The 25,554-nt window shown below is 43.2% G+C and overlaps 1 protein-coding gene across 9 annotated transcripts in view; it reads right to left on the bottom strand.

Moving 5' to 3' along the window:
- LOC116937147 (talin-2-like) overlaps positions 1 to 25,554 on the bottom strand; it is a 246,255-nt gene that overhangs the window by 109,667 nt on the left and 111,034 nt on the right. For all 9 annotated transcript variants that reach the window (XM_076065751.1, XM_032944800.2, XM_032944373.2 and 6 more), the window contains 4 exons: positions 25,047 to 25,176; positions 23,283 to 23,513; positions 3,186 to 3,328; positions 1,990 to 2,117 (listed from right to left, as the gene is read on the bottom strand). In XM_076065751.1, coding sequence (XP_075921866.1) covers positions 1,990 to 2,117; positions 3,186 to 3,328; positions 23,283 to 23,513; positions 25,047 to 25,176 — 632 coding nt within the window. The remainder of the gene's footprint in view (positions 1 to 1,989; positions 2,118 to 3,185; positions 3,329 to 23,282; positions 23,514 to 25,046; positions 25,177 to 25,554) is intronic.

Below are 25,554 nucleotides of genomic sequence, written 5' to 3' on the forward strand. Positions count from 1 at the left end.
TTGTGAGAAGTCAACGGTGGCTTGTCTTATTAACAGACAGTGGTCGCCCATAGGAATGTGGAATTTTCACCAGGGCTGAAAATGTATAGCAGCACCACTTCATTATTTGTTTCAGCAGGATAGCATCACCATAATCATCGTCATCAACCATGACCAATTCAGTGCTGGATGAAGACCTCTCTCCAAGCCACTGCCATCTCTCAAAATCTCACGATGTGATAATCCACCTAACACCTGCACACGAGTCTATTTCATCTTTTGAAGGCATTTGTTATGAATCCAAATCACATTGCGTTGTAGTGTGTTCTGCCTTAACTCAAATGGCTTCATACAATTGGCTTCAGACAGTGACCAACAATGCAACATTATACATTGGGGGGCTTTATTCTACAACCGACGCCATCTGAGAATAATCCACAAAATCTTGTCTGCAATGAATGGAATGCTTGAGTGACGTGCACATTGAATGGCCACTCACTGGATGTTGCCAGGCCTGTCTGGCTCTTACAAGCGCCCATGTTATATCATGCACATGGTGCTGTACTTGACGGCTGAGCCAATGCAGTGCATCGCTTGCAGTCTGCCAGGCAGGCTGCACACTAAATGTTTCAGGCTTTGCATGCATCATAAATACACTGGGAAAAAAGTATTTCTGAATGTAAATTATATATATGTTATCCAGCCAGGTTGTAGTGTGTTTAACAAACTAGTACGCCAGTTCGAATCCCGTTTGGGGGTGGCCAATCATTGCAACGTGGGTCATAAAAAGAGGATTATTTCACATGGCAGTCAATACAGATGTCCCTATAGCCAAGCATTCTTGAGAGCGAGTTAGGTAGCAGGGGTGGGCACCCCCAAAAAGCCTGATCTGTATCACGTGTTGGGCAGCGCAAACGTCTTGGCTAGAGCGCAAGCTGTGGTCGCTGGCAACGATGGCTAAAAATGTGCACTTTCCAACAAATGTGTTTTGAGTAGCTTCTTAATTGCAAGGGCTATCTTCACAAATGTGGCACTTCACAGTGGCAGAAAACACCTGGTTGTAGCAACCAGAAAATCAAATGACTAGCTCTGATAACATTTTCATGAGCAGATTCCTAAAATTATACCGTAGAAACACTCAACAAAAAGCTATAAACAACCTGGAGGTTAATAACACGTAATTTTACTTTGATTAAAAAAATAAATATATACAGCATATACATTAAATGCTATTACGTGAGCACGTGAATAGCAGTATGTTCATGATATGAATACCTTTTTTCATAAAATGTCCAAGAATTATGTGCATGTTTGCACAGAGCCCCCGGAAGATGCTACAGAACTACTTATAAATGCACATCAAGAAGCAAATTATTCATGCTCAGTGCTATACCTTTTAAGGCAAGGAAATCACACAAAAGCTTATAGTCCACAGGCCTTTACATGAGCTGAATTAAGTACAAGCTAAATTTGACATTATGGTATTTTGTGTAATTGCTGGTGACCAGGCTCATAACATGGACCTGTTATGCCCAAGACACATAGAAACTAAATTTAACACGTAGGCCTTTCATGACCAATATAATTCATAATAAAAAAATTGGGTTAGATCGCGTAAATGTACACGTGTCGTGAATCCACCTCCAACCGACACAGCCAATTAGTAAGGATGCCCCATACCAATTAGTTACTAAGTTAGCACACCGGCATGCTGGAGAGATAACCCACAAGATTTACTGAGAACCTGTTCCAATGCCGCGTGGCTGCTCCGATTCTCAGCAGTGCCGGGTGGTATTACTACCTGAGCCTGCTGGCCACTTCTGCTCCATTTCCATTTGATTTCTCTCAGCACATTCCAGACTCTTGTGTCACGAGACAGGAGATTTGAGATGAGCTGCACGGGATGTAAGCTTCAAAGATATAAATATGCTGGAGGATTTGACGCATGGGTAAGAGTCGCAAGCTATCGTTGGTGGAGGTCGGGGTTGGGTGCGAGTGAGGTCGCCTTACTCCAGGAAGCCAGCCTTGTGCTTGTGTTCCACGTGCGGCCCAAACTGAATCTGCGCCTGAATGCCGGCGAACTCGCACGCCTTGTCGTATGAGACGGGGTGCGAGCTGTTGAGGATGTCATCTCGAGCCTACACCCGGGCATGAGACGGAGCCACAAACACACACACACACATTCAGAATGTAATATGGGTCGAGGGATCTTTTATCAAAAGCAGTGCCTGAATTATAGGATGAATTGGTTACTCCTCAATAATCTGACCCCCTATCTTCTTAATCTGCATTGAAGGCATTGCTTGATAACTACTAGAACCACATTTGTGAATACTATTAGCAAAGCCCTTTTTGCAACCGGAACTTTAAAATGCTATTTTTGGAGAGCTTTAATTCAAACGATGAAAATGCAACTGTAACCCTTGCCATTATTAATGATATTTTAAATGCAATATGTGCATTTCTTTCATTAGTGTTATGTATGTTTTTTTGAGAATGCTGACTAGATTTCCATTGTACATAGTTCTGGTTGTTTATAATTTTTGCTCATCATAATTTATTATTATGTATTAGCCATATTTATAATATTGCTCTACTTTTGTTCTTCACAACTCCTGTAAACCCTCCCTTCCCATATATAGCATGCCAGCTGCTTTGGCCGGGATAAAGCTCAATCTTCCTTATTAAAAAAAAAACGGACTTGACCCACTGACATCAGTGCCACCACTCGCTTTCATGCCCATTATTGCCCATGCTTAGTCTCGATAGTTGCACAACGCACATTTGCAAGGCAGATTCAAGAAAGCAACTAAAGTGGTGGCTAAAAGCCAGTGTTTCTCTGCTCAAATGAGCAGGAGGTGGTGCTCATTTATGTTGACAGCTCTAGGCTAATGCTGCAAATTCCACACATGTGATCATGCTCTCCGTGGCCCAGTCCAATATTAACACGGCGCTGAAAACGCAACGGGTGTTGAAAGCCCTCATGTGAGTCGACTGAGCGCAACATCCCCCTCCCTTGCAACAAAATTATCCTCATTTTATCGTAAGTCAAAAGTGGAGACAGGATGCCCCTTGTTATGGGAATGTCATTTTAAAACGTTTGGTCAAGGCTATCCAAGGGAGATGAGTTTGGACGATGAGGGCTACTGGCTCGAGGAGGAAGACACTGCACGTGACATGAGATGCACAAAACGTAGAATGATTACCTGCACGTAGAGCAGATTGAGCTGAACAGGATCACGTGAATCCACATTCTGGTCCGAGTAGAAAAACTTGCGTCTCAGCAGTAGCGTCTCATTCTCCTCCACACCCTGCTCGCGTAGCGTGCGCCCGTGGTCCACCCAGTTCACTGATGCAGGCACGCACGCACGCAGAGAGGCAAAAGCGCACGTTAATGCACACGCAGCCTCCCACGTACACGAGATGGCCGAAGCGCACTTACCAACACCGACACAAACAAAAGCAAACACTCCCCCATTTAGCCTCACAGACTGCTGGGGCAACTGCTGTTAGCAAACACAGCGTAGCACACGGTGGAGTGGTGCAGCCTGTCCAAAAGGCAGCTTAACTGGCAGCCTAGCTGGCTGCCTCTGTCTTCTCAGTGGTGATGTTCACACAATGCACCTGGTATTCATTTTACACAGAGCTAAATGTTGAGAAAGTCGAGGCCAAGTTCAGAAACTAATCACCATCGATGTTGTTTACATCCAGGATGTAAACCCAGGTCAATGAGATTGCACCACCGTGCGTGCGGTAAACACTACGCTGCCACTCACTCCCCCACCAACACAAACGTGCAGGCTCGTAACACCCCTTGTGCACATGTGCATAAGCCTGCATACAAGCCCAGGCACGCCCACCGACACGTGTGACTAAATATCCATACAGATGCACAAAATGCCTTCAAATATTAAATTGGAAACTATTAGGAACGCGAGTTGGGCACTCGAACCATAGATATAACAGACATTTATGCAACTGCAGCATATGCACAAAGAGTTATACCACCGGTGTGAATTCTACATTCCGACAGTGGGGGCCAGTAAACTCCATGGGATGGCCACTATTTGACTTCCCAATAAGTGTAAGCCGGTGAAATATTCACTGCAAATCAGATGCAATTATCATTCCGCCTTCAGAGCCCTAACTGCAATCCTCAACCGTAAATATTGGCACGAGAACAAACGCCCAAAATTCTGTGAATGGGTTTAATGAATAATGCAATGTAACCTTTGGAGAACCAGAAGGCTGCTCATTTACTGTGAATAACTTTAATGAATAATGGGTGTGGCACCAGGGAAACATTTTAGTGAAAGTTTATGGCATAAATTTTGATTTAAAGCTTTCGTGACTGCAGTAATGCATATTCTTAGCTCTTTCGGTAAAGTCACGTTGAAGGGAAACAATAAAATAATAAAATATATATAAAACAATAAAAATCCTCACGACGTTTCGACCATAACACAAACGGTCGTCATACACCTGATGATGACCGTTTGTGTTATGGTCGAAACGTCGTGAGAATTTTTATTGTTTTATATATATTTTATTATTTTATTGTTTCCCTTCAACGTGACTTTACCGAAAGAGCTAAGAATATAGTTTATGGCATGTTTATATACACACAAACATAGTACAGAGGAACCCCCATCTCATTTGTACAAATTAAATGCCAGGATAATTTTCAAAATAATAGATAGGTGACCCTTTGCTGTGTAGTACATTGGCATACACACAGAAATGGAGGAACCAGTTCAGGCTTGAACCATTAAAACAATTTTACACAAAACTAACAATGCGTGTTTTCTTTTATATTGTTTAAAAGAATGTTACGTACTCTTTGGTTCTTTCGGTAAAGTTACGTAGGTAGAAAAAATAATAGATCACAACGTTTCGCCTGATGACGGTTGCTTGTGTTGCGATCGAAACGTCGTGATCTATTATTATTTCTACCCACGTGACTTTACCGAAAGAACCAAGGAGTATGGATTCCTGCAGTCACAAAAGCTTCCAATCAAGATAGAATGTTACATATTATTAAAGTGCAAGGGCGCAAATGAATGGAAAGTAATTTTCTACGTGTACATAAAAAAACAACCATCATGACACATTTACCAACATACCACGGCATGTAAAAAAACAGGCAATGGGATATGTATAGCACATGTATATGAATAGAAAAGTAGGTTGGCTTGGGCAGGACACGTTACTAGAAGGGAAGACGGCCGATGGAGTGGCAGCCAACGTGTCCGAGAGGGCATCCACCAAGAAGATGGAGTCATTAATTAGCTTGTGTGCAGGTGCTGGGTGGATTTTTACATCGCATAGTCGTGGCTTAGGGAGGTCTTCATCCTACACTGGGTTGACCATGGCTGATGATGAATAAAACTATTACTAAACTAAGCTATTTTTATTCTACCAGGTAAGGCCCACTGAGCTATGTGACCTGGCCACAAATGATAGCTCAACGAAGTGGCTTATCGTGTGGAAATGTATTGCAATCAAATACTCTAAACGCATTTTTCTAAATGTGTGGGGGGGGGGGGAGGAACCGGAGAACCTGGAGAAAAAGCCACACAACCACAGGGAGAACATGCAAACTCCAAATATGCAGGCATCAGGGTCGAACCCACAACCTCATGCATACAGGGCGAGGGAGTCGGCATCTCACCATTTTGCACTGCTCCGAAATTAAGCTGCAGTTGCTTTCACTTATCACGGAGGCTGATTAAAAAGATAAATATCAACACAGCAAAGGCCTGTTCGCTCCACTTCACGTTTATTCTGGATGGCCTTCACTGGCAGACAAGCCAAATGAGAGGAAGGTCATTCAGCAATACAATACATCAAATCAAGGTCAGGGGGTCACTACAACCCATCATCCCCCTGAGGTTGATAAAAAAAGTATATATGTCATGCTTTTTTTTAAAGTCCACGGGCGGTTGTCCTGTGGAAAGGTTGCCTGCTGCCAAAAGGAGTGTGGATTGTCCACCGCTGGACTCAGAGGAATGGCAATCCCCCCACGCTGGCTTGAGCAGACACACTTTTGAATTTGAGATACTACGATGCAAACACGTACATTGTACATGGGGGATAAGCTCTGTGCGTGCATGATACGTTTATCATATGCACACAGTCATTTCAACTTCTTTGTCGCCGACGCTTACCCTTAATAAAGCAACAACAAATCTCGTCCCGCGCACACAAAAAGAGGGTGAATGCTGGAGAATTAATCATTAACCAAAATACCACTCATCTACATGCCTTCCTGGAAAAATCTGCAACCACATTCCCAATCAACTGTACACGAGTGTTTTCAACACTTAGCATTCAGATAGTAAAGGCAACGAGGCCTTTTTACGAACTTACCAATGACACATGCCAATTAAGGATACGTCAAAACAGAGCCTGGTTTATTTAATTCCTTCTGATGCGACGACACTCACGGCTGAGTGATCACTGCAATTCCAATCAGCCGGCTACCAAGCACCACGCTCGCGATGCTCACAAACGTTTCAACTAATAATAGCCAAAAGGCGAGTATCAATTCACATTGACACCCCCTCCCCATCTCCTGCGATTGGATGCTCACTATTCAGGGCACAATTAAGATTGAATTGTCAATAATGCTTCTTTTACAGTGTCATTTGTCCCGTTTCCGGTATTTGTTTAAGTTTATTTGATTCGTTACACGGATGGTCCCGTTTACCCGGGAGATCCATGATGCCGCAAAAGCACAGCAGCAGCAACACAAACAAAAGACATCGATATTGTAGAGGACGGGTAAAGGATCCTTAAAGAGAATTGCACAATCAACAAACAGGGTATTCCACGGTTGTTGTGATTGGAGAGTCCTGATTGCTCCCTCAGCTTAAATGAAATATAAATTACATACATAGTCTTTGGGTCTTTCGTTAAGACCCATAGAGTATGAATTCCTGCAGTCATGAAAGCTTTAAGTCAAGAAATTACATACAATTTGTTTAAACCATAAATCATCGATTCTTCCAAGCACAATGCATGGAGGATGGTGGTGTAAAATTAATATAACAATAGGTTTTACTTTTTTTGTTTTGTTTTATATATATTTTATTATTTTATTGTTTCCCTTCAACGTGACTTTACCGAAAGAGCTAAGAATAGGTTTTACCCTTTCTGGCAATCAAACAGTTGTGTTAAGATGTTAAAACAACAAACTGAAACCTTTTGCAAGGAAGCATGTATGTGGTGAACATGCAAACAAAAATATATGCTCTGATATCATTTACATTGTCTTTGCAACTGATTGGTCCACACCAGAGACAGCTTTCTTTACAGCCTAGTCTCAAAACGGTGTTAGACCAGAGGACGCCAAAAGGCGTACAGCACAAAGACAATGCCACTATCATAGTAATGAGGGTTCGGGGTGAGCAACTACATCATGGGACCTCCCTTGCCAGTACCAAAATATAGAATAGGTTTTACCCTTTCTGGCAATCAAACAGGGGTTAAGATTTTAAAACACCAAACTGAAACCTTTTTCAAGGAATCATGTCTGCATTAACCACCTGTTTTATTGCCATGAAGGGTAACACCTATTCTTACATTTTGATGCTGGAAAAGGCGGCCCTATGATGTAAAAATCATGTTTTACTAGGGAAATGGATGCATCAAATATAATATGTTTAGCATCCAGCACAGGGGTTTTTGAGCAGGCCCTGATGCTGGGATGCAAGACAAAAGTGAATCATCAAATCTGACCCCATTGCTTCCAGTGGAGTGGAGCGGCGGCAAAAGTGCTCAGCACACCAAGCAGAAGGGTGGAAGTTTCCATTCTGGTCTGCAGTCAACTCAGCCAATAATCCTTCAGGGATAAATTAGATGATAATCACTTGACCGGAGGTCCAAACCACTCGTCCATCCCAGAGACCAGACCACCATCGTAGATTTTTTTGTAACTGTCACCAATGTCTCAGGTCTGACAGTGGAGATGATGGCTGCTCCACTGTTGGTTTGAACAGAGAGGCACAGACCCTTTTTATGCAACAAACATTATGACACCGATATGGTGACAATTACAGAACGCAAACTAAACTATCCATCAGCATTGCCACTGTCGGAAAGCAGTGATTTGGGGAACTAAAGGTGGGACCCAAATAAGCCAAAAATATAATTGACCTCAACCAAAGTGTACAATAAAAGTTAAACTTATAAATCATCAAGTTATTTCTACTATGCCAATCTTTTTTTCATGTTGCACTTAAGAGCATGTTGACTTGGCACACACAAACACTTGGCACACACCCTCTGAGCTCCACTCACTTTCTCAAGTGGTACCCCAGGATTCCATCAAAGTGTGTTTGTCGACAATACGACTCAGCTTTATAGATCGACCATACATTTTCAATTTTCACAGCCCTCTCATGTCAAACTATTCCAATAGACATCGTCCGCCAAAGGAAAACCAAAATGTCTCACTTGTATGGTCTCGCCTCAACCTTGGGTCTCTCCGCCTGTCCACTGGATCATCATTCCTGGTGATTTCAACATCCACGTTGATAATCCATCTCATTCCATCTCAAACATCCTTCAGTGAGTCTTGGAATCCATGGATTTATCCCAACTTGTCTCATTTCACACCCCCATATGGCCACATACTCTCTACCTCATCATCACCACCAATAAAAAGGCAATCACTCCCACCACCAATTCATAATACATTTTTTTAAAAATTGATTTTTCATCCTTAAGTCATGACTCTACAGGTTTACCACAAATATCATCCTCCTTCACATCTCTGCTCCACCATGCTGTCTCTCAATACCTGCTCGGGGTGGTCTTCAAAAAGTGCATCTGTTGAGCATGACAATGCCACATTGTCTCGGGCTATGGATGACCCCACCCCCTCTGAAGACTTGTTACTCTTCTTGAGCAAGTGGTGGACATTCTACATTCGTATTATGTGTGTCAGTTTATGCAGGTGGCTCAGCGTCAGAGGGAACAGCATGGCGATCGGAAAGGTTCAGAGTTGAAATCCTAGTTGGGGGTTGACTCATCATTCCTCCGCGATCAACAAAATGAGCATCACATTTTGGGAAAGACAACAGTGGTTGTACTATGGATGGACTCGCCCCCGCCATAGATATGTGGAATTTGCGCCACTGGCTTAAAGCTGTAAATAAGAAATAAGCAGCACCTCAATGCTCATCTGAGCAGGAAATCACTTTGACGTATTTGCGTTTATGCATAGGACAACTACCAATCATTTCCCACAAAGTAGTGTTTCATTGCAATTGTAGCCACAAAGTAAGTGCACGGAACATCTCCAAAGAGCTGTGGTGATTTGACAGTGAGTCGCATGCAAGCTCTTCATGGCTCGCATCCCAAATCACCTGAAACTACACTGCAGACATGAACCATTATAATGGCCCCTATTCTGTATATTCAAGTATTTTCTGAAAATAAATAAACTGCAGTATAAATGACATAGGGCTCACACCTGGTTCTAATTTGAAGTCAAAGCGTCTCATTGTTCATACGAATATTTATCATCTCCTTTCGTGGCCCTGGCTGGTAACACAAACTCCCCATTCCTAAGACAGGAGCCAGTTCTGTAATTTTCCGCAATGTGCCACTCATTATTTTAAGCTCAGAGGGATGAAGGGTTGAGTCAACCCCTGGCAGGGAATTTAACTCCTAGCCTTTTGATAGCGAGTCAAGATTTTATAATAACAACACAACCCGGCTATACAGTTATCCTGTTTGTTCTTGGTAGCCTTTTGCAGACAGTGCTGTTGGTGAGTACCTGTCAAGCCTAACATAGAAAAGGCGAAGGTGATGTGACCAACAGCACGCATGAGTACCCACGTTTGTGTTTATCGTGCTGTTCTTGATATTATTTTAATTGAAGGTGACCTATTAGAGGCCCAGGCCAGATGCAAATACCAACAGTTCCTAGAATGCATATCTAGTTCATTTATGTGTTCATTTAATCAGCGCTCGCGAAGCTTTCCCGTGAAACAGCAACCATGGCACGCGACGTTCAATCGACATGGTGCACTCGCACAAAATCTCAAAAAATGCAGACGCATTATTCCCCTTTCCACGCGACATACCATGGGGAAAGGAAATCACACGGCTTAAGCAAAACTGACATATCCCTAGAGCGCCATTGGTGAGCGGTTGAGCGTTTTGTTTCCATTCGGGAATTTTGTACGCAATCCAAGACGCCAGCAAATGAGTCACCCACACAGCACACCGAAGGTTCAAGGTAGACGCACTTCTTCCATAAATGCTAAAACATGCGCGCTCCTTCTTAAAATTCTTTCTCTGAGCTGCGGGCTTAATAATTGCACCTCAGAGGAAAGGGAACCAAAAAAGAAAACATTCCACACAGAATTGGGCTCGGGCTCTTTTTGGGTGCATCAGAGAATAACGATAACCTACACGTAACAAAGTCATCACTGTGAATACAGCAGAATCCACAAACCGACTGCACTGTTTGCCGACAGCAGAGTAGGCACAGGGAGATTATTTTAAAATATGGTACTGGAAAAAAATATATATATACAGTATTTGCAGACTAAACAAGAGCACTTGAACAATTTGTTCAGTTTGAAAGGAATCGAAAGTTGAGAATAGAAATATAATCAGCACTCAAGGCAATTATTGAGACGGTGAGACAGCCGATCACTATTGGTGGCTAACGACTGGGTGCAAGGGCAGGACGTGCCGCATTAGTCAGCAGCAGTTTTCCTATTAAATGTTGCAAATCAGTCCCACGTGTTAAAGGCACGTGCAGTGGACTATAATTAATGCACCTCAGTGGTGGCTTGGTGGCATGGGGGATAAATTCCCATGACAGAACACTGATCCAGCCCTGAGCAGGTTTACATTTGAGATCGTCGGTATTTATCAATCATTAAACTGGGTTTCTCAAGTGTAGTGAGTTGATGGCCTTAGGCCAATTACTTATGGCTGCACAAAACACACATATGCATGAGTTTTTTTAGGGGTTTTTTTGCGTTTGCACGAGAGGGCTTAATACCCGTGGAATATTTTTGTGCGGCCTCCCAAATCCCCCATGCAGGAGTGCCAGCTCATGTTGGGAAAAATATATCTGCTGAAATAATTCCAGAAGTCCCGAAAATACAAAGATGAAGATATCGTTCTTTAACATGATACATTTAAAGTACACAAAAAACACACTCAACTTGCATACAAATGTCAAAGTGTCTCCCTGCTCAAACGAGCATTGGGGGGCACTCAACTTCATCTAACCCTGAGGCAGTGGTGGAAATTCCACAACTATGGTGGAGGCCAGTCTATCCATAAGAAAACCATTTTGATTTAAAGCTTTCGTGACTGCAGGGATTCATATTCTTGGTTCTTTCGGTAAAGTCCCTTCTACGTGACTTTACCGAAAGAACCAAGAATAAGAAAACCATTGTTGACCTCTTACAAAGTTGTATTGAGCATTGTTTTACTGACCCCGGATGGATGATTGACCAAGTCGACTCTTGATTGGGATTTGAACGTTTAAAATTATTTTTTTAAGTCGAATAATGCAGTTACTGCATCTCCATAGCCAACCGATTAGCACGGATGGCTATGCACAGTGCGAAAGAAGTTTAACATACATACCCAAGTTGGGTGACGGCATGAATTCAATTTCAATTTATATACAAATTATTCTGAGTAACTGCTCTGAGCAGCCGTTTGTGCAAATTTCCAAAAACATTTACATTCACGTTTGCCAATTAGGGGTTCAATTTGTGAAATACAATTTCAGTGCGAATAGAATAAATGATATATGACACGTACATTCCATGCAACTTAACAATTGCACTTGAATTTTTTTGTAATCACGTTCACCCCCACTCTACTCTCAATCAAATTTAATTTCACAGACTGAATCACTATTTGGCACTCCCAAATGGGAATGTTTTGGAAACTCAACAATGCAGGCAACTAGAGAAATGCTCCAAACCTATTAAAATCTAATTATGAGAATGTTTTAAAATGTTATTTCATATTCTTCTGTAATTCTGTTCAAAATGTTATTTATCTGCAGTTTTTTTAAAGCAATTTTTGCCTTGCATGCGATGTATATATTTTTGTTTGCTTTTTTTTTATGGTTTTAGATTTTTGCAACTTTGGTAATTTTCGATTACTAGTCAGGAATATAACATCTCTGAGACATCGAATGTGTCCATCATACTCTTGACAGTTGGTCAAGTAAGTGCCACTTTTTATGAGGAGCTAAAAGTAGTTGTCCTTTGGAGAGACTGCTATCTGCTTTAGGAAATTGGAATCTCATCTACTTGCCAATGGCTGACAATGGTGATCAACACAGCCCCATGCTCATCGGGGTCGGGAAAGACTTATGGCTTTTTGAAAACGTGTATCCCAGGTCTCGATTTTCAAAAGTGAATTGTCTGAATAGGATATGACCTAATTGTGACCTCATATCATACACGGTTTTTTTATGACTTATTAAAGCTAGGTGCAAGCTCAGCACCAGGACGCAGGCATGGCAAGCTAGCTGTGACGTCTCCCAATTTTGGCATGCAGGAAGCCAAGCCAAGCCCAGGTATCTGTTGAGGCCTTGACCCACATGACAACTGCCTCCCTAAACCAACACAACAATGCGAGAAAAATAAAAGAGATAAATAAATTGCCTCTATTGTCAAGGGCTGGTGAAGTTACACCCCACACATGAAATGGATTTGATACCGCCATGTTCTGTGGCTGGCAGTCCACGAGATTTACAAGGCCTCTTTAGTCATGAGCCACTGTTTGCTGTGGTAACAGCTCTGAGCCAAAACCAGGGAAGTATCTGTATGTGTGGGCTGAGCCAAAAGTCTCAAATACGATGAAAGACATATATGCTTTTTCCATAATAGAGGTTTTTTGGGTTAGATCGCATAAATATAGAAATGTGTCATTAAAACCCACTACCACCCGACACAGCCAACAAGTAAGGGCACATTTATATATTTACGCAATCGAACCCAAAAAAAACTCTATTATGGATGATATTGGTCGCGAAAGTCTACGGGTTATATATGCTTTTTATTTGAAAAAAGAATTGGGTGGCATTCGTAGGCAATACTTACCCTCAGCCAGTGGTGAAAATTCCACATTTCCCCATGACAAAGGCCAGTTTCTAAATAGGGAAACCACTGTTGAGTCCCCAAAGAGTGGTGCCGATTCAACTCTGGAGAGATGACGGGCTATGTTTACTCCTGACCGGAATTTTAACTCACAACTAGAGATGGGACGATTAGTCTATTAGGTCCCATATCCTACCTCCCAAAGGCAGGAAACTCCCCTTTTCAAGCCATTCCCAGCATGATGCGGCTGATTATGCTGACGACATCACCAAGCCCCGTCCTACGGGCCTATGTGGGAACAGAGGACAGGCTTTTTTTCCCCAACTAATTTTGTGTTGTCCGATTAGGCAAGTCATTGAACCAATATTCGGAAGACGAATCAATAACATAAATAACGGGATGGCTCGTCTTTTACTTGCAACGAAACAACTTTCATAACGACAGCGTCATCTCGCGTATAATTCCCGCTCTGCATCACAATTCATAAGATGCTCACGAACGATAATTTACATTTTTATAATGTCTCAAGGGCTCTCAGGAAATGCGAGCGCCGTGGTTTTGTTTCTCGAGGTGTGTTTTGGCACATTTATGCGGTTGTGCTGTGCTAAACGTCCAACAAATTTGGCCACTTCATCAAATTAAACAAAGGTTGTCCGTGTTACAGGATACATGAGAGGTGAAGAAAGGCAACTGAAATTCGGTGTGTCGTGGAAACGCCTGGGTGCTCACGCAGCCAATTTCCTTCTGAAAACAGAGTAGACCACACACCGGGAGTCTCTCTCTCTCTCTCTTGAATACGACCCCAAGCCACCTACATGCATGCAATTGTAATGTGTGCAACTTGTAGCACACTGGGTAGGCGGGGAGGAAAGGTGGCACAGTGCTGAGCGCACTGCACTGTGACACTGGCAACCTGAGTTTGATGAACTTCAGTGACAAATGAACAGGTCCTGACCTGCTCCTCCTCCTCTGCCCCCCCCCCCCCTCCTCCTCCAATTTTACCAACCCAGAGTGACCAGTGAGGTATGGTCAAATAATTCCCACAACCTACACACCAAAGACGGTCACTGCAAAGACGGTTACTGCATCGCGCTCTTTCAAATGTGCTTCTGCGGCCATCTGAAATAATATTCTTTCCGATATTAGGAAGCCACTGGAGCTACGCACTTTTAAATAGAGACTAAACATGTGTTTCTTTAGAACTACTTTTAGCTTGTTGTCCTTCCCCCGCACCTCCGATGAACACAGTTGGCGACACACGGTGCAAAAGAAGTTCAACATACATACATACAGAATTGGGAGGCCTTTGTTGTTGTTTACGAAGAGGACATACAAAAATCCAGCCAGTTGGCATTGTAGCAGAGTACCTGACATATAATTGTGAAGGTTGTAAGTACAAATCCATAAAAAAAGTCAACTCAACCGATCACTCCTCCTATGGAGATGACACTCAGGAAAGTGCTGTTAGTGAGCGTATATTCAGGCTCTCATGGGGCACCAGGGTGTGGGGTGGCTAGCACCTCGTCAGTGCTGAAATTTCACACAATGCACCAGAAGATGCTATTTATAGATAGTCAACCTCAAGAAGCCTGGGCCAGGGCTCTGATGCCAATTTCCACTAACATTATGGATTGCCAAGAATCAAAGTCTGATCACTGGAATCATAGAGACTATATAAACTATGAAAAACTAAACTATGTATATTTTACCAGGTAATGCCCACTTAGCTGTATAGCTCTTTTTCAGAAGCGACCTGGCCACAAATGATAGCCCAATTAAGTGGTTTATCATGTGGAAATCTTTAGCGCCCAAATACTGGAAATGCATGTTTCTCAATGTGGAGGGAAAAACCGGAGGACCCGGACAAAAATCTGCACGGCCACGGGGAGAACATGCAAACTCCAAATATAAAGGCGTCAGGGTTGTGATCGTACCCACAACTTCCTGTATACCAGGCGAGATAGTTAACATCTTGCCATCGTGGCACCCCGTATCACAGCGCACAAACCACTGTGCCAATTTTGTAAGGTATTAAGAATAAAATTGAATACGTATATTGATGTGAAGGGTTCCCTATTGAATAAAAAGGCATGAGCTGTGTGTAATCAAGATTTGAAGCTTTTGTGACGGCAGGAATGCTTACTCTTTGGTTCTTTCGGTAAAGTCACGTAGGTAGAAAAATTAAACAAAATAAACCTAATATATCACGACGTTTCGATCGCAACACAAGCGGTCGTCCTCGGGCAGAAATAAATATCCAGCAGTGGAACTGTACATTGAAATGCAATTCTGAAAACTTTCATTGCACTTTGTACAACGTATCAAATTAATAAATTAGGTCAAACGCACATTACAACCGGTTTTTTACTTTTACACTGGTCATTTTTCATATTATTCACTATTAAGTTTCTTAAATCCCCCCAAACCACGGTCCACCAGCAGAATAAATGGGAACACCACAAATAGTTGGTTGGCAGGTCCCATGTGATTAGGCTATAGTTTGTGTACGCCAAAACTTCCGTTTTGAGACGAGGCTCAAAAGAAAGCTGTCTCTGGTGTGGACCAATCAGTTTAAAAGACAATGCATATAGTATCAGAGTATGTTTTTTGTTTGCATTCTAACCACAAGTATTGTGGTTAATGCAGACATGATTCCTTGTAAAAGGTTTCAGTTTGGTGTTTTAACATCTCAACACCTGTTTTGTTGCCAGAAAAAGGGGAAACCCTATTCTCACTTCTTCCACAATGTCTGGCCAGCATGGAAGATGAGGACCAAACACCTTTTAGAGTGGCTCTCTGGGGCCCCCTCTAGTGGAAGCCCAGCAGTGGTGTGAGCAAGTAAACACAGAGACTCCACACGTTTTCCCACCTTACTTATCCGTTAAGAGTTCCCAAGATTGTTTTGAATATTCTCACCAGCCATGCTCTCTCTCCCGAACACTGTAAAACTTTGCAGAGGCAATGTTTTATTTTATGAGCACTACCATTTCTTCATGAGACTCTCACAAAACCAAAATGACTGAAAGCCATTTCTTTGTTTTATGACATTATGCAACAATATAAAATGGTACAAGATTTTTAAAAAAACAAGGTTCAGAAAATGTTTTGGCCAGGAGCCCTTCATCGGATCTTCCTAAATGTCTGCCTGCAGGCAGGAACTGCTATTTTCAACATCACAACGGTCATTTCACTTACGCGTTTGGCCTAGGTCCCCACATAGCCGGCGATGCAGACGCGCTTTACAGACTATATATGTCCAGCGCTCGCACAATCCTAACGAGGCCTGCAGGTGACGGCTGCCCCAGTGGGGGTGGCACGATGCATTGGTCCATCGAAAAGTGACGATTCACAAGGTCATGGCGCACATGAGTTTGAATTGTTCCACCATAACTCTTCAATATTTCTGGCCCCCAAACATGCCAACACACACACATAAAGCATATGCACATGGCTCCTCTCTCTGTGTGTGGCAAAGGCCACTGTCATCCTGGTGAGAGCACTGCGCTGAAATCTCAGCCATCTAGGGTCAATTGTTGACCATCCACTATGTCGGTGGGAAACGGTATCCTCAACTCACCATGTGCCTGAAAATGGTCAACCACACCCCTAAAATGTGGACCTGGCACTGAATGAGAACAGTAGGCCTGGGGAGACAAAAGTGGCAGGATTTGGTGACGCCCAGTCCACCCCCTCTCATGTGAAACGAGGCTTCATATGTGCTCGCTGATTCGTCTATCTTTAAGGCGAAAACGGGTAATGTGTATTTTGTGAGTGTATGCATCTCATTAACATCTTCATGTCGCCATGAAAACTGTTTGGATAAATACTCCATACGAAGCTATACATAATTTTACCACAATTATAACCATCACGTGGAATTCTCACATAAATACTTTCGTCTACTGGAAACATTTAAGCAGGCCTGTTTATGATCCATCCTGACAAGTATTGGTTTGTGTAAGGAGCCCACAGATACTAGAAAAATATGGACGCAGTTTTTACGATACAAAAATTGTATGCCTAGTTCTGGCTGGATCATACACCGAACATGCCTCAGCACTGCATGCCCAATTAACTTTTGCCGTCATCTGGTCTCGCACCAATTGAGACTAGGCTCTAAAGAAAGCTGTCTCTGGTGTGGACCAATCAATTTCAAGGACAATGCATATATAATCAGTGTTTTTTTTTGCATTTTGACCGCAAGTATTGTGGTTAATGCAGACATGAATCCTTGTAAACAAGGTTTCAGTTTTGTTGCCAGATAAAAGGGGAAAAACCCTATTATTATATTTTGGTACTGGCAAAGGAGGTCTAATGATGTAGATGCTTACCCCGAGCCCTCATTACTTTCATAGTGCACTGTCTACGAGTTGTACGCCTTTTGGCGTCATCTGGTCTCGCACCAATTGAGACTAGGCTCTAAAGAAAGCTGTCTCTGGTGTGGGCCAATCAGTTTCAAGGACAATGCATATATTATCAGTGTGTTTTTTTTGCATTTGACTGCAAGTATTGTGGTTAATGCAGACATGAATCCTTGTAAAAAAGAGGTTTCAGTTTTGTTGCCAGAAAAAAGGGGAAAAACCCTATTATTATAACCTAGCCCTGTTCAATGACAATCAGCAAGGCGAAATGGTCCATATTGTATCCAGGTAATGTTTTGATGAGATAATTATTTTGAGCCATTATACCATAGAGCTCATTGCATTTATGACCAACACCACCTGACCAGTGAATTAAAACATGTACATCTAGTCCTCAAGATGAACGGTTACTCTGACCGTATCATCCGCCAAGCTGTTTCTCCCACCATACAGAAACAACCACTTGACACTCCGATCAAAATCATCACACTGCCATACATAGCAGGCGTTACCAAAAAGATTTCCAAAATTCTAAACAAACACAAGATCCAGGTTCGATTCAATACAGCACACAAAATCCGTGATCTGATCCCATCCGTAAAGGATGTCATCCCTGACTTACAGTACCCCGGTGTTTACAAATTGAGTTGTATCTGCGGTGACTGCTATATCGGGGAGACGAAACGACATATTTCTGACCGAATTCGCGAGCATAAATCAGATTTTAAACACGGCAGAATGAATTCGTCGGCCGTAGCGGGTTCTCGTGAGATTGTTTTCTCCGATACCAAAGTACTATGGAAACCTCCCAGTTATTACCAAAGATTTGTCCATGAAGCCATCCAGATATACAAACAAAGACACAACTTCAACCGAGAGGATGGTTTTAAATTAAGCAACCACTGGAAAGATGTCATAAACCAAGTCAAAACTTTAGCTACCTTATAAGCACACAGCATATTCTTTTCGAATTTTTCCATTTTTGTTTCCATTTTTCCATTGCCCCCGTGCAGTGACCCACCGCATCCCCCGCACCCTCAACATAACAAAAGACGGATTAACTTGGCCCCGCACCCCATCAATGTCCCCTACTTGGCTCCTCCCCCACCCTTAACCTGCATATAAGCTCGAGGGTCTCAGAGCTCCCCACTTGATGCAGCGATCTTGCTGTGACTGTTCCACCTGAAGACGGAAGCTTGTGTTGCCTCCGAAACGTCGTGATTTAATTGTTTTATTTTACTTTACTTACGTGACTTTACCAAAAAAAAACAAAGAGTGTGATTATACATGTGTAGAGTAGTAGTCAGTGATGTCATGTCACGCTCACCCCTCTGGTACGATGACGTCACGGATGGTGACGTCATGCACAGGGGGTGGGACGGTGACGTCATGCACTGGGGCGGGACGGTGACGTCATGCAGAGGGCGGGGACGGTGACGTCATGTCCCCCTGGGGGATTTAAGCTGGAACCCGTCACGTGTTCAGGGTCGTCTGGAGAGTCCAAGTCGGCACTCAGGGTAGAGGGAAATTGGTACCAGGCTAGGGTAGCCTGTGGGTGTGCTAGGGACCTCCCCAGTACCCTTCCCCTGGGGGGGCGATGGGACCCCGGGGTAGGGGGAAATTGGCACCAGGCTAGGGTAGCCTGTGGGTGTGCTAGGGACCTCCCCAGTACCCTTCCCCTGGGGGGGCGATGGGACCCCGGGGTAGGGGGAAATTGGCACCAGGCTAGGGTAGCCTGCGGGTGTGCTAGGGACCTCCCCAGTACCCTTCCCCTGGGGTGTGGAGTGTAGGCAGTGAGTGTGCAGTACACGGAGTCGTGTGTGAAGAGAAGTCTTTAATAAAACAACTGGCGCAAGCCCCTACATGAAGATCTGCCTCCGAGTCATCATTTACGTCGCAACACATGTGGCACGTGGTGGCTCAGTGGTTGGTGCATGTCATCACAGTCGCAGTGATATGGAGTTGGATACTGACCACAAACACACTGCTGTAAATTGCAATTTAAACCTACCCTTGGCCTCCACAAGGTCCAATCATTGTAATAAATCGAGCGTCTAGTGCGGGTGTGTTAACATCAGCACCACAGACGCAAAGGCAACAAAACGCATGCAGTTGTCAACCACGACACTCCGTGATTAGGCAAGATTAAGTTCATTAGTTATCGCCACCGATATAACTTAAGTGGCGAAACAGGGACATTTGTCTTCGCATATCTGTGTGCCAGCATTCTCTGTGCGTGTGCTATAGTTTGTGTATGCATGCCAACACACATTCCTTCGTGCCTTCATCTCTTAAAATTGATGGCAGTCAAAGTTCACAAAGGATATTTCATTCTCACGAAGAAGCACAGTCTATAAAGAAAAAAAATCCCCATGGACTTCCATCTCATTACCCAATCATTATATATATTTTAACTCGCCGCGTGCCTATTTCGAAATTTTTATTTGGCGACAGATGCCGGCGTGACACAGTTCAAACTAAATTCCACCGCACCGCCCAACGACCCCCCCTGTCCCCATTTTAGAATGAATAGCTAATTTGTGACACACACGTACGGCGCGCACACACGCACACACAGACGTAGGCATACGCACTTGCACGTACTCAAAGAAAATAACATTGCTCAACAAACATTGCTAAAGACATGAACGCAGCAACTGTGCATTTGAATATGACCCTGATGGAGTCCGTAATCTTAAACTGCTCTTTTTTTTTGGTGTGCTGTTTTTGGCATCGAGCTTATTGTGAGCGAGCGCGTGCGTGCGTGCGTGCATGCATGTGCGCAGCATTAGTAATGGGTTTGCTATCCACGTGTGAATGAGAGGCACGGGCATTTGTCACTCGAGTGAGTCCCCATGACAGAGCATGTGCTGTGGCGGCGCTTGCACGCGCAGGGCTGTGGGCAACGACGGAGAGGAACGATTACCGTGTGGCAGGTTATTGGTCATTTCATAACTATCGCTCCATTTTCAGAGTGTAATCAGATTATCGCTATTCATCACGCGCCAGCTGATGATGTTTCATAATTACTTTGCAGTTTTGTACGTTAAAGAAATTACACGCGTCAAAAAAAATGGCAGGGAACAATCATGTTCAGATGCATGTAGAGCCAATCCACTGCTGGATGAGGGCCACCCCACACCACGTGGGTCGTGGGAGTTATTTAACCATGCTGGAAAGTGCGGGATTGTAAAGGCAGGGAGCAGAGATACGGAACATATAAGTACAGTACAGCAATTTATTTTGCTGCACTGCCCTTGGCTGCCCACCACGTAGTCCCACCACTGCCTGTAACATCCGTTATGCATGGCGGTCGCCAAATCCACAGGCTGAAACCAGCTTGGCTTCCAAGATCTAATGAGACTGACCACACTCTATGCCATTTAGTCAAAGGCTACTTTGCTTTAATGCAAGGATACCAGTATCCAATGCATATGTATCGTGCCACTAATGCTGCAATCTATATGGAGGCATGTTATATTGCTTATAAAACGCTGAGTAATCAGAAAACATAAACTGAACACTTTTTCCAAGCAAACCTCGCATCCACTGGGTTTGTGAACTCTAAGGAGTCAGTAAGAAACAAATCGGAAGATAATAGTAATCTCTGGGGTTATCCCAGTAACACACCGCACTACTCATTCTCATCGTTGAGCCTGATCTACCGGTGGAAATTCAACATTTCTATGGAGATCAACAGCAGAATGGTAACCCAAGTAGGGAACATATCCTGAGAAGATGATAACTGCGGAGATGGAACAATGAGATCAGCCCACGTGCAGGAGCTACATGAATTGTTGCATCAAGAGAGCATGAGGGATGGCAACAACTTGGGGAGGCCTTCATCCAACAGTGGATAAATAATGGCTGCAGCTGATGATGATGTTGATGATGACAATGACAGCAAAGCACGACTCACTTTTATCAATTCCAAAGTAACCAGGGCAGATTCACGCATTCAGAAATTGCACACAGAGAGCTTCAGATATTTACCAACAAAAATATCTTAAGTAGCTTAGTTTAACACGCAGGCTTTTACAACCAAATACAGCCCTACATCGGTAGGACCTCTTCATTCATCAAAAACTCTGAACATCTCGTAAATATAATTCAAGATATTAAGCTTAATCCTAATGATATTCTCGTAAGTTTTGATTTGACCTCTCTGTTCACGAGGGTTCCGGTCAACGAGTCAATTAAATTACTCGACACTCTGGTAACGAACAAAAGTTTAGCCAAAGATATTCCAAGACTAGCTGAACACTGTCTAAAGAATACTTACTTATTGTGGCAAGGTGACTTCTATAAACAAAAAGAAAGAGCAGCAATGGGCTCTCCTTTGTCTCCTGTGATAGCGAATTTGTACGTGGAAGATTTTGAAACAAAAGCAGTAGCTACAAGCACACTAAAACCAACTGCTTGGTTTAGATATGTGGGTGACACATTGGTGGTCTGACCACACGGAAAAGATACACTAGACGCATTTCTAAATCATCTCAACTCGCAAAACCCATCCATCCAGTTCACCATGGAAGTAGAAGCTGACAGAACTCTACCATTTCTGGATATTCTGCTAGGACGGGGTAGAAATGGTAAAATAAGACAGTGTTTACCGAAAGAAAACGCATACTGACGGATATCTGAATGCAGAGTCACACCATCACCCCGCACAGAAATCTGCTCTTATCAAGACGCTCATTCATCGAGCTAAGAAAGTGTCAGATGGTGACAATCTGAGAAGTGAAATTCAACACGTTAAAGAAGCGCTGCAAATGAACGGTTACAATGATGCGCAAATCAACAGGGCATTGAATACCAAAACCAAATCAAATAACAAGAGCATTGAAACTGCCCAAGTAATGAAAACGATAAAAATACCGTACATTGCGGGAGTAACTGATAAACTAGCCAGATGTTTGGAAAAACAAAACATCCGAGTCAGATTTGGCACGGTACATAAAATACAGAATTTAATATCTGGTACAAAAGATGTATTACCGAAGCTATCAACAGAAGGTGTGTACAGGATTAACTGCACGTGTGGTAAATGTTATGTTGGGCAAACAGGATGAATGATCAGCACGAGACTAAAAGAACATCAGAGAAATATTAAATTCTCCCAAATGCAACTGTCAGCAGTCATAGAACACGCAACAAGGACACTCAATTGATTTTCATAATGTTGAAGTTTCGTGCAAAACTAGCTACTACTGGCCAAGACTAATTAGAGAAGCTATTGAAATTTAAAGAAATAAAAATAACTTTAACCGTTCGGATAGCTACCGTCTTAGTGCTGCTTGGAAGCGAATCATCAAATAATACATCATATAAATGCATGCCTACAAAGGGCAGCGTACTTCAATAGGGATTACCGTTGGTAGGGCTATTTAAATAAACACAATAGACAGGAAGGACAAGTTCAAAGGGCTCGCATAATACACATGCATAATACACATGCATAATGTACGTAGGCTCAGTAATCCCCCCCCCCCATCATTGTGCAAGAGCGCACAAGGGTGGGTCAACACATCTACGCCTCGATATAAGAAACGAAACAGTAAGACTTCTCTACAAATCTGGCTTTCGCCTGATGAAGCTAGTTGTAATTACTGGCGAAACGTTGTACTCAGATTGTAAATGTTGTGGCTGGGCTCTCCAACACACCGGCGTGGCTGTACTCGTGACGAATTGGCCACGTTCTGTTTACGGTGACAACCATTGGCTGTGTCGGGTGGTGGCGGGTTTTAACGACACATTCATATATTTACGCGATCTAACCCCAAAAAAACCTCTATTAAGGATCTTAAGTAGCGCGTCCAAGGTCCTTGTCGGCGCACGACAGACTCACGTTCGTCGTCCGTGTGCAGCTTCTGCTTGAGCTTCTCCATCTTCTTCTCGTCGCGCAGCAGCGTGCGGTCTTTCTTGAGCGTGCCCGAGCGCAGCGTGCCACCCTTGAGCGTGCCGGTGCGCGGCGTGCCACCCTTGAGCGTGCCGGTGCGCGGCGACGTGGGGCCATCCTCCTTCCTCTCCTCGCCACCACCCTCCCAAATCAACGAGTACTCGTCATAGTTTGTGATGCCTGCCGCAAGGGGAGAGACCCAAACCCCATTGTGCCCAAGGCCCAGTAGAGGATTGTTCTGAATGATGGATGCAGCTTCTCCTCTGCACTCCACGGTGCTCCTGTTATGGCCGTTGGTTGCGGAACCATGAAGAGCTCAAAAAGATGGAATTATAATGCGGTGGGCTTTTTTTTCACGATGCGAGTGAATGTTGATTCGTGAGTGAAATTAAACATGTATAGCGAGCACTGGCAGTGCTCGTCTATGGTTGCAGATTTGAACCAGTAATGTCAATTCCACATTCATACGGCGGTAGTTAAGTCTATGCAAATTCAGTCACGAGAAGCCTTAAGCTTTATTTGTTACAGTTTAATCAACGTATTTGGAATAGCCTGACAGGGGATTTGAGGGCTTCAGAGTCATTAAGCACTTTTAAAATGAATCTAAAAACTTACTTTTTAAAACTTGCTTTTAATTAGGATTTTCTTAATGTGTTATTTTTACTATGTCTTTGCTAGAAATTTGTTACGCGATTTTATTTTGCCTCCAATTTCACTTTTATTGTTCATGCCTGTAAAGCACTATGTATTGCAGTTTTTGCACGAATAGTGCTCTAGCAATAAAGTTTGATTAATTGATTGATTTGTCAGTTGAATTCATGTGTTGTCAATGTGACAATTGTATGGTATGGTGAAGGGTTAATGACATGTATTTTGGCATAAACCTACGTTGTATTATGCCAAATACAAATATGGATCATTGAATGACCACTTTGGATTTCACACAGAGGGGTACTTATTTTATCAACCCCAGAGATATTATAGGACAAGTCAATCCCTGACGAGGATATTAGCTCAGGGCCCTTGGATTGTGACAGAGTGGCAGGATAGATTTATACAAATTGGTCCTCACTTTATGGACCAAGTAAAGATGATGGGCTGAATTGGCACAACTGGCTCAGGGCTTCCAATTGAGATGAACAATATACAATGCTCTGTTTTTCAGGAGGAAGAGGTCAATTATGCTGAGCAATGCCCATGATGAATCCGGCCATCGATAAAACACAGTTGTTTCAGTACGTTTATGATCTCAAAACGTGGGAGGACTTATAGCTCGGACTGTGAACAGATCCAAGAACACATTTCAGTCATAAAAGGTTCTCTCTTTGTAATAGTTCCTCCCGTAGTTCACTCCATTACCGAGTCCTTACGTCATATCGTCCTGTGCACGATTTACTAGGAATTTGCATGGCCCCCCTCCTATGTCCTTGTGAAGAATCATTCAGCTTGATCCCTCTGTCTCCCATGAAGCTCTCGCTCTTTCTCTCATCAGCAAGCTTTTTGGGGCCAGCTCACCTGCGGTACCTCAATTTCATCTATTGAATTGTGATGCTGGATCACAAAATACATTTAAAATCGCAGGGGTGTAAGGTGGGGTGGTGAATCTTTACAGCCCTTCTGAATAGTCTCCGTGCTTGTTGATATCAATGTTTCATCGGCGATAATCAAATCCGTCACAATAGAACACGAAAGCAATGGTCGCGGTTAGATCACCGATGCGCGTGCAGATGGTGATGAGCAGATCCCCGACCGTCTTGGAGTCGTCGACCATCACAGTCTTGATCATGCCATCAAGCATGCGCACCTTGAGAGGGCGCACCTTGCGCTTGTACTCGAGCAGGTCCTGCGGGAGAGAAACCCAGCTGCCTGTGAGGACGCGGCAGTCTCTGCGGGCAATAAAACACTACCGGTGGGACCTTTTTTTGGTTGCTAGTTACAAAAAAAATATGAAAAAAAATAGGTTTTACCCTTTCTGGCAATAAAATAAGGCTTTAAAATGTCCAACCACCAAATGGATAGCTTTTGCGAGAAATCAAGTCTGCATTTACCACACGTACTTGTGGTCAACATGCAAAACAAACATGGTCTGATAATAATATGGCATTGTCTCTAAAACTGATTGGCCTACATCAGAGACAGCAAAAAAGGTCCCATAATGTCGCTGCTCAACCCGAGCTGTAAAAGCTTTGAGACTTGCATTGTATTTGTACTGTTTGCTGGT

Source organism: Petromyzon marinus, chromosome 1, assembly GCF_048934315.1.
Source record: "Petromyzon marinus isolate PM22_M1 ecotype Great Lakes invasive population chromosome 1, UKy_Petmar_22M1.pri1.0, whole genome shotgun sequence".
Taxonomy (NCBI): domain Eukaryota; kingdom Metazoa; phylum Chordata; class Hyperoartia; order Petromyzontiformes; family Petromyzontidae; genus Petromyzon; species Petromyzon marinus.